The sequence below is a fragment of the Uloborus diversus genome, chromosome 1, assembly GCF_026930045.1.
Source record: "Uloborus diversus isolate 005 chromosome 1, Udiv.v.3.1, whole genome shotgun sequence".
Taxonomy (NCBI): domain Eukaryota; kingdom Metazoa; phylum Arthropoda; class Arachnida; order Araneae; family Uloboridae; genus Uloborus; species Uloborus diversus.
Window position 1 is genome coordinate 213209214 of NC_072731.1, and position 14336 is coordinate 213223549.

Genomic DNA, 14336 nt, shown 5'->3' on the forward strand with positions numbered 1-14336 from the left:
ATTGAACAAAAAATAGTTCAAATCAAAAAGTGAAATATGGGAATGAGATGTCCTTGCCGAGATCTTTCGAACAAAAAAAAATTTGTTCGAATCGGACTATTCATTTAAAAGTTATTAGGGGGGGGGGAGATAAACAGACCGACAGACATTTTTCCCCATCTGAATACCCTACTTTCCAATTTTTAATTTTTCGATATTTATTTAATTATTTTATTTATTTTTGACTTTTTTTTGTTTTTCGGGATATTTTTAAGATGCATTAAGCCTTCTTTCATGCTTTTTTCTTCTTTTTCTGACTTTTACTGGGAAAGTAGGCTAAAAAACGAGGTTTCAATATTGAAAATATACTAATGCTATGAAATAACTACAGTTGACTCTTTATTTAACGATTTCAAGGGATCACAAACAATCCTCCTTAAGCAGAATGCGTCCTTAAACTGAATGCTTTTAAAACTACAGTAGATCATCCGTTACCGTGAAAATTCGCCTTTAAATAGAGAGAGTCGTGAAATAGAGCGTAGTTAAACAGAGAGCCAGCTCTAATTGCGCTAAAAAAAAGAAAAAAAAATCTAAAACCAGAAAAATTAAAAAATAAAACTTTATTTTCTTGAAACAGTTTCCTGGCGATTATTTTCCAGATATTTAAAAAAAAATAGTTTGAGGAATAAAAAATAACATAAATAAAAATAACAACTAAGAATATCAACAAAATATTAAACAAATTATCAAAAAGTGTTGACACGTAATTATTATTATGTTTTAAATTATCTATTTTTTTTTTCAGAAATGAAATTTATAGGATAAATTAAAGATTCTTTTGAGGGTAAAAAATAATATTAAGTCGGTAATTATAGAAAAACTCTAAACTATAGGATAATTATTTGATTCCTTTTACATTTTGACTTTGATCTTCATCAAAGAATGAAATTGTTTTCTGCTGAAAATATAACCGCTAAAAGCGAACAAGTTATAAAACTTTTTCTTTCATAAAGTCACCCTGAGATGCACGCTAATAAATATTTTCGGAATCCCAAAAATTAGTTTCCTCCGGAAACTACAAAAATAAATGCGGAGCATACCAAATAAAAATGATGGCGGTTGTTTTTCTGCTGGTATTGGAGCCTCGGAATAAGTCCCAAATGGTGTATCGCCTTTCTCTTCCGCTCCGCCGCCTCTCCTTCAGCATGGAGCCCTCGATGCGGAAACGCCTCTGGAAAGAGAAACCATTTAAAAGGAAATGAACACCCTATCACCGCATCCATGTCAATTCACTTTATCGGTTCTTCATATAATCGGATTCTCACTCGGAGGAAATAATGGCATTATGTTATTTTGAATAATAAATGGATAATACGTTCATGCTTTCTGTTATCAGCAGGGTGCAGTGAATAATGATCGCTGGAGAATGGTGGCAGCTAAACGCTTTGAACACATTTTTCATGGAGTCCATGAAGAATTTTTTCTCCATTATTTTCTATATTTTCAACAAATGTAAAGGTATAATACATGTCAATTCAGGCAGGAGCATTACCTTGATATTCTCCGATTTTTTTAGAAGTACAGAAAAAAGTAAGTTTGAAGAAAAGTTTTTGTTTTTTCCCGAAAAAAATTTTCAGCCTGAGATACAACCCATCAAAGATGGCAACCTGGTCATTATTTCTTACTTGCGAGTTTCGACAAAATCATGTAACGTCTATATCAGGAACGGAACAATATATTTTTCACTGTTTCTTTTATCTAAAAAGACATTATTTTCTGTTTAAAAATATATGCACCATTTTGAAATATGTGGTTAATTTTTAATTCCATGGTATATATATATATATATATATATATATATATATATATATATATATATATATATATATATATATATATATATATATATATATATATATATATATATATATATATATATATATATATATATATATATATATATATATATATTATTATTATTATTATTATACGTATTTAAAAAAAAAATTTCCTCAAAACTTAATGAAAATTTTTTTCATATTTTTCAACTACTGATAAATACCATTAAATTCTGTATTCTCAGAAAAGGAGAGCTTCTACTTTTACGTTTAACAGTTTTAGATGCACTTGAAAAACATTCGAGTTTTCTGAAGCTGTGTAGGTCATGTTAGACTTCAAAATTCAAAACTATATTCATTAGCGAGTGGCGAGTTGGCACTTTCAGATTATTTATAGATTGCCATTTTCATTTTTATCAACCGTTTCGTACAGGAATTTTATTTTTCATGAAAAGAAGAACGAACAGTCTTGTTTTCACGAATTCCCAACCGAATTCTTTCCCCGCATGCAAACTTTTCAGTGTTTTGCCAAAAGATTCACTTTAGTATACTGGGCAGGTAAAGAGCAGTTACTGCATTTTTTTCCATTTTTTTCATTTTTTTTGCATTTTTTTCATCTGTTGTATCGCAATTTTTTCATCTGAAAATCGCTAGTGAGAAATCGTTTCTAGGTTGCCATCGTTGGTGGGGTGTATCTCGGGCCAGAAGATTCATTTTTTTTTTTGTATGTGAAGAGGGAACAAACATATGCCGCTAGCTTCCTTTTTTCGGTAATTTAGCCTGCATAAAATTCAATAATTTCTGAGAATATCAAGGTAACATCTCCCCCCCCCGGACACTTGGATTGACATGGATTCTACTTAAAATTTATTAAATTGTAAAAATTAATATTTGTATGATTAAAAAAATCTTTTTTTTATGTTTAGTCTGAAATAATCTATAATAAAACCATATTGGAATTAAAGTGTTATGCAAATAACTTTTTAGCAAAAAAAAAAAAATGTTCCTGTTGATAAAGTATTTTTTTCAAATCAAATTAATATAATGAATGTACACAAAATGATTTTCAAAAGTTCATGGTTCATGTTCTTAGAGCGAACTTTACGCTCGAGTCAGCTAATTAATTCCTTAATAGTTCGCTTTGTTTGCGTTTACTTCATTGTGTCTTTAATTCAAAAAGGAAGGAATTTAGATAAGTTTTCGCAACTTGAATAATTGAAAGGGAATTCAAAAGTTTACGTCTATAAGTTTTGCATTTATTTTACGGATAGAAAAATCACTTTTTTTAACTACTTTATTCAATTATTTCACTAACTTTAAAGTGATTGAATATTTTACCTTCAGATTGATGATATATTCCGGTGTCAGCTCTCTACCATTTGCTTGAGCTATTACATCGAAAATTCTTTCCACTTCTTCATATCTTCCTTGATCTCTTAGCCAAACAGGTGACTCTGGAAATACCCTAACCAACTGCTGGATTATTGCACAAGTTAAAAACATTCATATCTTTAAAAATAGAACAGAAGTAAACTTACAAGATGAAAAACAAAATGGTACGTTGTTTTAAGTTCTAAATCTTATTTAGAAAGAATTCGGTTATTGTAATTCATACAAAGCTAATGTAGGCATGCATGTTGGGTGTCCTGAAATAGACTTTCTCAAAACAATACTTGCAGAAAATTCATATGACAGATCATACTTTTTTCCTTGTAGTGTTCCAGGTTTAAGTTCATAATAATTTTCTATGGTTGGCGATGCAAACGCTAAGCCAATAAACCAAAGAAAAATAAGTATTCATACATCAAAATTTTCGGAAATCTTGAATACAAAAATTGCATAACACTATTTTCAAAACGTCCTTAGCTACTTGCTACTTAATATCACAACCAGAGGCCAAATTTGCAAGCATTTTCTGTAAATGAAAACTACCATTGAAATTTCACATTCGTAGTTGATTATTTCTTCAAGTTACTCAAATGCTGGAAAATGTCGCCGAAGTACTGCATCTTTGCTAAACGTTTGAACTAAAACGCGAAGTCTGAGAGGAATAATTTATGACTTGTCACGTAAAGATGATTTAACAGTTGCTTCTGAAACTTGAACAGTTTCTCGTTATAAATTCTTGAATATCACTAGGTTAACCAACATGTAAATGCAGCCGACAATGGACGTCTTGAAAGTACCGTAATGTTGTTCCATTCCTTTAAAATTAAAAAAAAAAAGTTATATTTTTTTCAATATTTTCTACTAGACACCTGCGGCGACCAGCTGGTCCGCCTTTTTACGCCATTCGCCTGTTTGTGCCAGGGTTGCCGCCTTCGGCGACTGCTTAGACAATTTAGCGACGGTATTATCAATGTTTTTCTCTATATATCAATATTATCATTCCCCTTTTTGCGCCAATGTTGCCACCTACGGTGACTGCTTAAACAAATTTCGTGGAGGTATCAATCAATCTATATCTATTTATATCATTAGTAGTTTGAATAAAATATTTTCTAGATCTATCTCCAGTTTCACCGTTTGGAATTATTTTAATGAAGGGGAGGGGAGACACAAAATTCGTACTCTTCATGCATTTCTTTCGAAAAATAACAAAAAGTACTTCCTCTTTTATGTGAAAGCATTGTTTTTTAAAGTCATGGTGTGTGGGGGGAGGGGGGCACTGACACTCCGTTGAAGTTCCTTAAATGCCGGACATGTATCTTTCTTGCTGTCCATCGACTATATCGACCTCTATATTTGTCTATCTATCTATCTATCGATACGATTTATGCATATTTACATCCGACAGTACAATCTTTTTTTTATTTATATAAGTATTAATACAAAAACAAAAAAATTTTTTGTCCATTCAACCTCTATCTATCTCTGTATCTACCTAACCTAACCGCCAATCCGTAACATAAACAAAGATCATGCATAAAATTGCGGGCTTTATTTATTTAATTAAAATAGCCCGCAAAAAAAGGCTCTATGTTCCCTGTAGGGTGGCAACAAGTAGCGCTTGCAAAAAGATTTTTTTAAAAAAAAAGGTGAAGAGAAGGCAAACGATTTCAGTTGGATCACGTGATGAGGTAAGTTCGGAACTCAGCTGGCAAGCGTTGTGTTCTGCATTAAAAAAAAATGTAAAAAAAAAAACTATTGCGTATTTTTAAAAAAAAAATTCTTTTAAAGGGGGCAGAATATTTTTACTGTTACCAACTAAAATTTTATATATGAGGGTTCAATACTTTTTGCAGGATGGGTTTCAAAAAAACTACTTCCAGAAAAAAATGCAAAACAAAGGTTTTTTCAAAAATCTATAAAAAATACATAAATTGCTCTATCTTCAAAATTTTTTCATCATATTTAAAATTAAATTTCCTACACTATAGTACAAAAAATATTCGCCTGGCGCGATTGGTTCGGTGTCTAAAAATAACATAAAACATTAAATAACTTTTTTCTAATTAAAATATAAAAAACGAAGCCCGAGGTGCACATTTTCGGCAAAAACTGAATCTGTATACCAAATTTCATCTTTCTAGGCTTTACCGTTTTCCTGGAATACGTGCCACAAACACACACACATACAAACATCTTATTTTATTATATACATAGAAGATTGATTTTGTGGGCTTACTTTCTGCAGCGCCGTCTGTTAGGAACATTTTCAATTAAAACCAGAAATTCTGGAAGGAAAATTGTATTCCCTTTCACACGAATTTTGTGCAAGAATTGGTTTGATAACCCTAAGCGTTATCTCTCAAATCTATCAAATCTATTTACCGTATGTAAACATAAATTCAGTTTTGGGAGGCAATGATTAATGTTACAATTCCAGAAAACTTCTAAAGAATGCAAAAGCTGAGAAATGTATCATAGATATGCATAGTTTGTAGCTAAAACTCACTTTGTAAGAAAATGTAAAAAGGTGGTGGGATCTTCGAATGTCTTGAAGTGAAAAAAAAGTTTTTTGCTGCAATTCCGTATACATTTCCCCCTAAGGCAATCATTCAGGATTCAGATGTAATTAATTGAGGTATTTAACCGTACTGCTTTCCTTAACAAAACTATGCACTTAATCTGAGCAGCATAATTTTGAAAATTACTACGTAGCGTAAGATGTAGTATAAATGTATTATACCCTTCAAAAAGCGTCTGTTTGTTTAAACGCGTAAAATTCGAGAACTACCCGGCCGATTTAGCTGAAATTTCTTTCACAGTTTTTTTTTTTTTTTCAGCATCAGAAAGGTTTGCAGACCAGTTCGATGACTAGTTCTTTTTTTATTTCAATTTAGGAAAACGTTCCACATAAATCTTTGAATATAGGGGTAAAAACTTACTTGCACACATTAATATTACATATCGTTGGAAAGGGTAGAATTTTCATCGTTTTAAGCAATTTGTTTCAATGCTATAACTTAATTACGGCGGGAGTTATTTGCGTTTTTGAGTGGATTTTTTTAGGCTTAGATGAAATTTAGCACTACTTTCGTCATTAAATATATCAATAAAAAGTGAAGGAACTGTCCCACAGTTTTCTTTCTGACACCATTAGAAGACGCGACATTTTTTTCTCCAGATCTATTTCGATTTATGTTCGAAAAACTAAGCTTCTATCTCGTAAGGAATAAAAAAATACAAGTCTTTTTAAATCAAGTTCGAAAAATCTAGTCTCAATTCAAGATATTAACCATTTCGCTTTCGTGTTTCCACCGTAACGCTATTTCTTTCCATTTTTCTCATTTTATTGTTTTAAACTTATTTTATTTTGTGTTTTCATGATTACGCTTTTTAAATCCATCTTTCCCATTTTAATTTCTTGAAAGTATTTTAATATTCGTCGTCATTGTTTGGAAGAAAAATTTTTCATGATATTAATTTTTTTCTTTTATTGATTGTTGAATATGCGTAACGTGAAACAATTTTTATTTTTAAGGTAGACCTGACAAAGCTGGGCAACGTAGCCAGTAATGTATAAAATGCTTAAGTTGAAACTAATGCAATCGTACCAATATTACTAAAAGTATGGGCAGTAATTTCGTCTATCTGGTGCCTTTTCTGTTTTTCTCTAAACACGGCAATTTAGAAATACTTCAGAACAGAAAAATCACATAATCTGCCAAATTCAAGCAAGTGGTTTTTGCTCCTCAACGGTAACTTTAGCCTAACGGTAACTTCAGCTTTTTTGTGTAAACAGTACAGCTAAAGCACTCTTTGCGAACAATCGACTTTCTGAGTGATGAATTATGTTTGAAATACTTACCACCAAAAGAGAAAGAAGGCAAGGAAAGGCAGCGTAGTGACAAGAGCAATATGAGACCAATCCCGTACGAGGAAAGCCATTATGGAAAGAAAGATGAGACCAAAGCTTCGGGCAGAGTGGCTTAATATTGACACTTGAGTGCGGTATTTTGGACCTACCAGCTCTTGTGCTGCAAAAAAAGAACTCTCTTAACATTTTTTTATCGGCACACAACGCGGTATCATTGCGCAAACTCACACATTTGTATGTGTGCATGTTTGCGTGTGTATTAATTGATTTTTAAGCATCTTTAAAAGCAGGCATTTCTTAACAACAACGACACACACAACGTAATATAGTACAACACACACACACACATTTATGTGTGTTTATATTAATTTATTTTGAAAAAACTTTAAAAGCACCATTTGTTAACAACCCCCGCAACGCAATGTAATTGCACAAACATACACATTTATGTGAGTGTGCGACAATTCATTTTTAAGCAGCTTTAAATGCATGAATATATTAAAACCCCACATTTGTTGTTTGCAAGCAACTCTAAAATATTTAGGCACATTGATAAGTACAGCAGTTAATTTTATTAAGGGTTTGAAAATATGAAAATACAATGTATTTAATAACAATTAATTGGAGAAAAGTATAATTAAAACTGTTAGATAAAGAAAACATATTTATTGTCTAAAATGTTCCATTGAGGTCTGATGCATAGTTAAATACCTGATGTGCTTTGTTGAAAAGAAAAAACTAAAAAATAATATAAAGAAATAAATAAAAACTCACCTAAAGCAATTGGAGATGCAACAACTGCAGATGAAGTGATACCCACGAAGAAACGTAGAACAATGAAATGTACAATGTCAGGAGCAATGGCAGTGACAACACCAAAAAGGCACTGCATGGCCAGGAACGTAAAGAAACTAAGACGTCTGCCATACCTGAAATATTAAAAAATATATATACTTCAATAATAATGAATTAATATATTAAACGAGTTTCATTGGCAATTTGTTATATCTTTATATTTTATTAAAACATTGCAATGTAGATTTCTTCAGCAGAACTGACATAACTCCGAAAAAAATAGCATTGTAAAAAATCAAGTTTTTTAAGAAACACCATTTTTTCTAATTATTAGAACCCAACACAAGCAAAATAATTTGAATGTTATATTTACTGGTTAGTTTTTGTAGAACAAATAAACAAACAGTAGTCAGGACTGACAAATTTCAGGCGCCAACTGACCCGGTTCTAAAAATTTTTTTTTTGGGATTAGTTCAGAACAGAAACATAAGTTATATTACACTGAATTTTCCAATAAACTCAAAAACTCATCGGGAGTATAAAATTTTATCCAGTTTTGTCGGTCCCTGATGTTACACTGTCTGAAATATTTTCTGTTAGATCGTAAAATTTTAATGGTATATTATGACTGTTTCTATCTTTTATTTTTCACAACGCACTAGTCATTCAAATTTATTTCTGTGAGGTTTTCCGCAAAAAAAGAGCACTGAGATTTTAAATAATTAAACAGTAATATTTTTCAAAATGTTGTGTTGTGTCCCTTCTGTCGCCGAGATGTGATTCGTTGTTAAGAAAAAAAAACAAAGTAAAATGGTGCGCAAAGGATTAGCAATTAATCTTTGTTTGTGAGGTACGAGTTTCAACTTCTGATTTGTTTTACAATCCTCGCGTGCAATTTATATTATAAAAACCTGTTTAAATTATGGATTCCAGAATGCAATATTTTTTAAACAAAATAAAAACGAACAAGCACTCTTCTTCAATTACATGATAATCTTAAAACAGCTGGAATGTTACTGTCATCATTAAATATTACAGTACAAATTTTAATGTTAAATGCCTCACACAATAAGTAAGATCTCCATTCCTTCGTATTTGATGTCAAATGATGTACAGTTTGTAACTAACAATGACCTCAATTAAGCTAAAGGTTTCTACATAACATTAAAGGTCTACTGAATAGAAAGTTTCCATCATACAATGATAACTTTCTGTATAGAGCATGCGGCTCAGTTTAATTTTAAATGCTTTCTAAAACATGTTAATTGCATTTCCCGAGAAAGGTGTGATATCGTTAAACCAATTGCAATTCGCGAATTTTTGCAATTGTAGTGCACATTATTTTATTTAATATATACGAGCTGCTATACTATGAGTTTTAATTCGTTATATTTGCAGCGTTCATGTGTGAAATTGGATTAAAAGTAATAAAACTTATATAATAAAATTTGAGGTTGTATTTTGAAGGCAAATTGTACGTGAGTAAAGAATTACTACATTAAATATGCCATTGTGTTTTGAAAGTAAAATAATATATTACAACGTTTAATACACAAAGTTGCTGTTTACTGCATTAGTATGCAATTCTGTGCAATTAATTTTCGTTTTATCCTATATGGCTATTACAGTAGTTAATAAAAGTTCCACCGAGTCGTTTTTTCTTTTTTTACATAGCTAACTTATGCTCAAACTATTAAACAAAGTAGGTGAAGATAGGAGAGAGCAGAGTCACACGGGCGATTGGCAGTATATCCCCATTACTTTCGCTGCATGATTGAGCTAATTTGTGAAACAATTTGGAACTAATGAACAGCAAGAAAGTGTTGCTTAAGACCGATTTTGAGGTTTTGAAACTACGCGTGTTTGATTCATCGTGTTCCTGCAAGATATCATCGTTTTTCTGTAATTTATTTGACACTTCAGCATCTAAAATCAGTTAGATCGTTTCCTTCCTCATACTTTTCTTTCCGAGGTTATATAGATCTATGTGCATATTTGGGTCGATTTACTATTGCATAACTTCGTCGGCATTTAGAAAATGGCTATTGCTTACTTCATTATGCGCAAAGTGTGGCGTAACAGACTACAGTAGTATTATTCTGCTTCCAATTATCCGTTGAAATCATATGCAATAAAGTATTTTTTCTCAACTTAAATATAACTAAGTAAAATCAATTGATTACTTTTTTGTTTTAAACAAAACAAAGTAAAAAAAAAATATTTTTTCGATGTGCGAAAGTAAGGGAAATTCAAAAAAAAAAAAAAAAAACACGACGAGGCAATACTGAGCTTCAGAGTACAGTTTTTAGTTAATTTTAAATTTAACCGGGAAATAGACAATAGCTAAAGAACAGAAAAAAGGGAAAGTTAAGCAACTAAAAGAAGCAAAAATTATTCTGTCTGTGTAGATATTGTGACTCCGTTTTGCACCGGTTCTGGAGGGAAAAAAAAACAATTTGTAAATAATAATTAGGGAAAGTCTCCGTGAATGACTGTTTCACATAAAGCAGGGAGGGCTGATTTCAGCTTCTCAATAATGCTTTTATCTTTACACACCCATGACGTACATTTAGTTTGCGGTCTATTATCAGTGAAAATTGGAGCGTACATATATCAGTCACAATGCTGTAGAAAAACACAGGAATGAAGATTTTGATTTTATTTCTGAGGGAAAAAAAACTTAAGATGAGACTAGAATTAGCCTGTCGTTAGTAGAACAATCGAAATTTCTTTTTCTCCAACATAATAAGTTGTATCTGAAGTTCTGATCTGAAAATCTACATTAAAAAAAAACTTTCATTGTAACTTTAATACATTTCGTATTTTAACCTGTTTCTCCATTTGATATTCAGACAGGTGATATGAAATGTTCACAAACTTGAGCACTTCATTTGAGTAGATATTACCCCTCATGGCCACAAACTTTTTCAATCTCTTGCCTAGCAATCCGAATGCTAATGAAACCTTTGGGGTGATAAACGAAACAGTGAGATGATGATACTCTTCAAAATCTGGGAAGACAAGTTAAAAGATCGTCGACAATATTCAACTGCCGACAGCACTTTTCTAATGAAATTAGAATCAATCCATCTTTTTCATCAATTGTAAGGTGTATCTCTCACTAGAAAAACACTGCTAATACTTTGCAGGAATTCAACATAATATTTTCTTCAAACATTTACTTAATCCATTAGTTACGTTTCCCCTTTCACGTTACGTACTTTTTTAATTAGCGCAAACTTATTTTGATACTCGTAGAAAAGTTCCGGTTTTGGTTTTGTCATTTCGCCAAACTTTTAAAAAATATATCGATTTATTTTTCCCCATCGATGTATGTATGTTTTTTTTTCTAAATATACTTTGGATTTTTCCCTCCTATTTCGTATTTCAAGGATTGTGCTACCTTTTGATTACGCAAAAATCCCCTTTTTAAAGGGGAAAAATGAGGATTTAAGGTTTTGTCTTTTATTGAATTATATACAAGTTTTAACCTGCAAGACCTTTATTTTCGCAACCGTTAGTCCTAGATGTATACTTCCAATTGCAAAAATGTTCAAAATCAGATGCAGAGTTACGATATTGAAAGTTTGAACTAAAAATAAAAATAAGTCAAAAAATACAAAATTTAACTTTTTATACGGTTTCCAGGTCCCCAAACTTATATTTAGGGAAATAATTTGTATATTGAAAAGTAATTTCAACACAAAAAGTTTGAAATTTGTACGACCAATATTCACCGAGATATGAAACGCAGCGTTTTGTGACTTACACCACTTTTCACTAGCCGTCAATAAGGCCTTTTTGTTGGAAATATAGCAGTTAACATGTGTTTAAAATTATATTTGTGCATAGAGTGTGGTTTTTCAAACTGTTCGAAGTTTTGTCGTGTGTTTTTGCGTATCAGGGAATAACATCTGCATTTATTTCTGAATAGCAATGAAAAATATAAATGCCTTGTTTTTCTTACTTTGACGACCTGTCATTCTTCTGAAAGGGCGGTAAGTTCCAATCTCATCTTTTGTATGGTCCCTTAAAACTTTAAACTGGAATATCTCACTGCGTTTTGGTCGCACAAATGTCAAGTTTTTTGTGTTAGTAATATCTTTCAATGGATATTATTTCCCTAAACATAAGTTGGGAAACTTGGGGCCCGTATAAAAAAGTTAAATTTTGTATTTTTTGACTCATTTTTATTTTTGCTTCAAACTTTCAATATCTTAACTCTGCATCTGATTTTGAACATTTTTGCAAATGGAAGTATACACCTAGGACTAACGGTTGCGAAAATAAAGGTCTTGCAGGTTAAAAGGGAACACCCTGTATACATTTTAAAATTATCTTTTTTTTTTTTTTTTTGGCGAAAGAAAATTAAAGTTTGAGCATATTATAAACATAAAGAAACATAAGAGGGATCATCATTCGACTATTGTCTGGCGTCAGGTCACTATAGACCTACATAGCTCTTTGTAGTAAGGTTTTTAAAGGTTCTAATCTTACATACAGAGTAGTCTTAAATCTGGTAGAAACTGAACGATATTTCACTAAATTTGGTGTAAAGAAAACTTGTTATAAATCTTGTATAAACTTTGCGACATTGACTGTAGTTCCTCAGCTTACTATATTACTCCATATTAGTCATAAGCGAAACTCGAACAGACGATTTGTAAAATTGTCTTTCTTGTAACGATTTTCAATGTAATATGAGTTGTAGGCATTTTAAATATGTCTTCTCTTACTGAAGTTTAATTTTGTATTATATTTTTGCTACCCTTTCACATAATAATTCGTTACAGCTATGATATATTCATTTTAGGTTACAAATGGTAAAAAGAACGAAATCTTAAAGTTTAGACGAGCCATTACGGGTATTTACTGCTATAAAGTGTCGCTCATTTATGAGTGTGATTCATTCTTTTTAATAAATGATAGTGCATTTAAAATGTAGAAATTTTCCATTAATACATTGTAAGGGACTTTTATGATGTTGCTGAATTCCTTTTAGTTACTCTTATTTCGTTTAAATCTTAGATTACTGATGAAAACAAAAGTATACACTTACTTTAAGTTTAAAAGTGTTCGTTTCTACAAAAATTATGGCTGAATTTCAGTCGATGCAGAGGGTTCATAAAATAGTGATAATGTGTGTGAAGGGGGAAGGAGGGGTTGACAAGAATTGTCACATCACGCATTTTTACAACAATATCATTACATAATTCGTGTCACCTGTCACAGATACTAGAAGCAGATTAATTGAGCCATCCAGAAAAAAGGCTATGTTTTTCATTTTTTCCAAATTTCAAAGGTTATCCATCAATAAAATATTAGGTTGTTAGCCACGGTAAAAGTAGCTCAATCGGCTACTTCTTGCTCTTGTAACACTGCGCATTAAGGAGCACTATTGTAGATAAATTATCTCCCTCACACAAGCTGATAAACAAAGCAATTTATTAACAAAACGAAAAACTTTTTTCTTCTTCGTATTTTGGCAGCATTTTTAAGCACAATAAGGGCAGATACTCTCGTAAAAACTTTGTCTTGAAAGGAGTACACTCAAGGTATAGAGATAACTTTATTGGGAACATTAAACTGTTTTGGGACCGAAGGAAAACTTCGAGATAAAGGAATACTCGAGTTATAAGGTTTCGAGTTTATAGAGAGTCGACTTTATAACTAATAAAGCTGTTTCTAATAAGAGTTACTTTAAGCCACTCTATTACTACGAATAAATATTATTTTCAAAAGCAAAAAATATTATCTTATTCGATTAAAAAAAATAATAATAGGGGAAACCCGGGTAACGTGAATACCTTAAGCTTTTCTTGATTATTGTCGTTTAGTTATAACTTTAGAAATTGAAACAACTGTTTATAATCAGTCTTCATTTAATGAACTTGCGTAACATAGGCGTCGGAACCGGGGAAGCTGGAGTTCCCCCTGGAATACTTCAGACCGGCTCAGCTCCCCCGGAGAAATTCTCGCACTGCAGCTTTCTGTTGTACATTGTTTATCTCAAACCTGATTTCAAAAATGTGATTTGCCTTTTCTAAGAATTTCCACCCAATAAGCAACAAAAGCAGGGGACAGACGGAGTGGTCAGAGCATTTGAGTCCACCTTCACCCTTTTTCTCACTGTATACACACCTCTTGATTCCCGGAAGAAAAATAAAAGAATTTTAGACAAGCTATCCTACCGGCTCACAGTGGGGCGAAAACGACAAAAACCGCTTAAAAGGGTAATTTGTTTTCTATACTCAACCAATTGCGGATAAATATATTTGCACAGGCCTATATCTTAGGCAATCAGAACTGGAATTTTAGAGCCCTTCGTCCACTACAAAGCTAAAGATAGCCTTTAGAAGGTGAAGAACCATGAACGAAGGGGATTTAAACAAATTGCTTTGAAGCAATCTATGTATTTTTTTTTCTTATTAATGGCGGGTATATTTAATTTCTCTCGTGTC

The 14336-nt window shown here is 31.7% G+C and overlaps 1 protein-coding gene across 1 annotated transcript in view; it reads right to left on the reverse strand.

Moving 5' to 3' along the window:
* LOC129218540 (beta-alanine transporter-like) overlaps nucleotides 1-9933 on the reverse strand; it is a 34622-nt gene extending 24689 nt beyond the window's left edge. Inside the window, exons 1-5 of the mRNA XM_054852841.1 lie at nucleotides 9929-9933; nucleotides 7855-8009; nucleotides 7072-7240; nucleotides 3156-3282; nucleotides 1080-1210 (exon numbers count right to left, since the gene is read on the reverse strand). Of these exons, the coding sequence (XP_054708816.1) occupies nucleotides 1080-1210; nucleotides 3156-3282; nucleotides 7072-7240; nucleotides 7855-8009; nucleotides 9929-9933 (587 nt within the window). The remainder of the gene's footprint in view (nucleotides 1-1079; nucleotides 1211-3155; nucleotides 3283-7071; nucleotides 7241-7854; nucleotides 8010-9928) is intronic.
* Between the last annotated feature and the right edge of the window lie 4403 nt (nucleotides 9934-14336).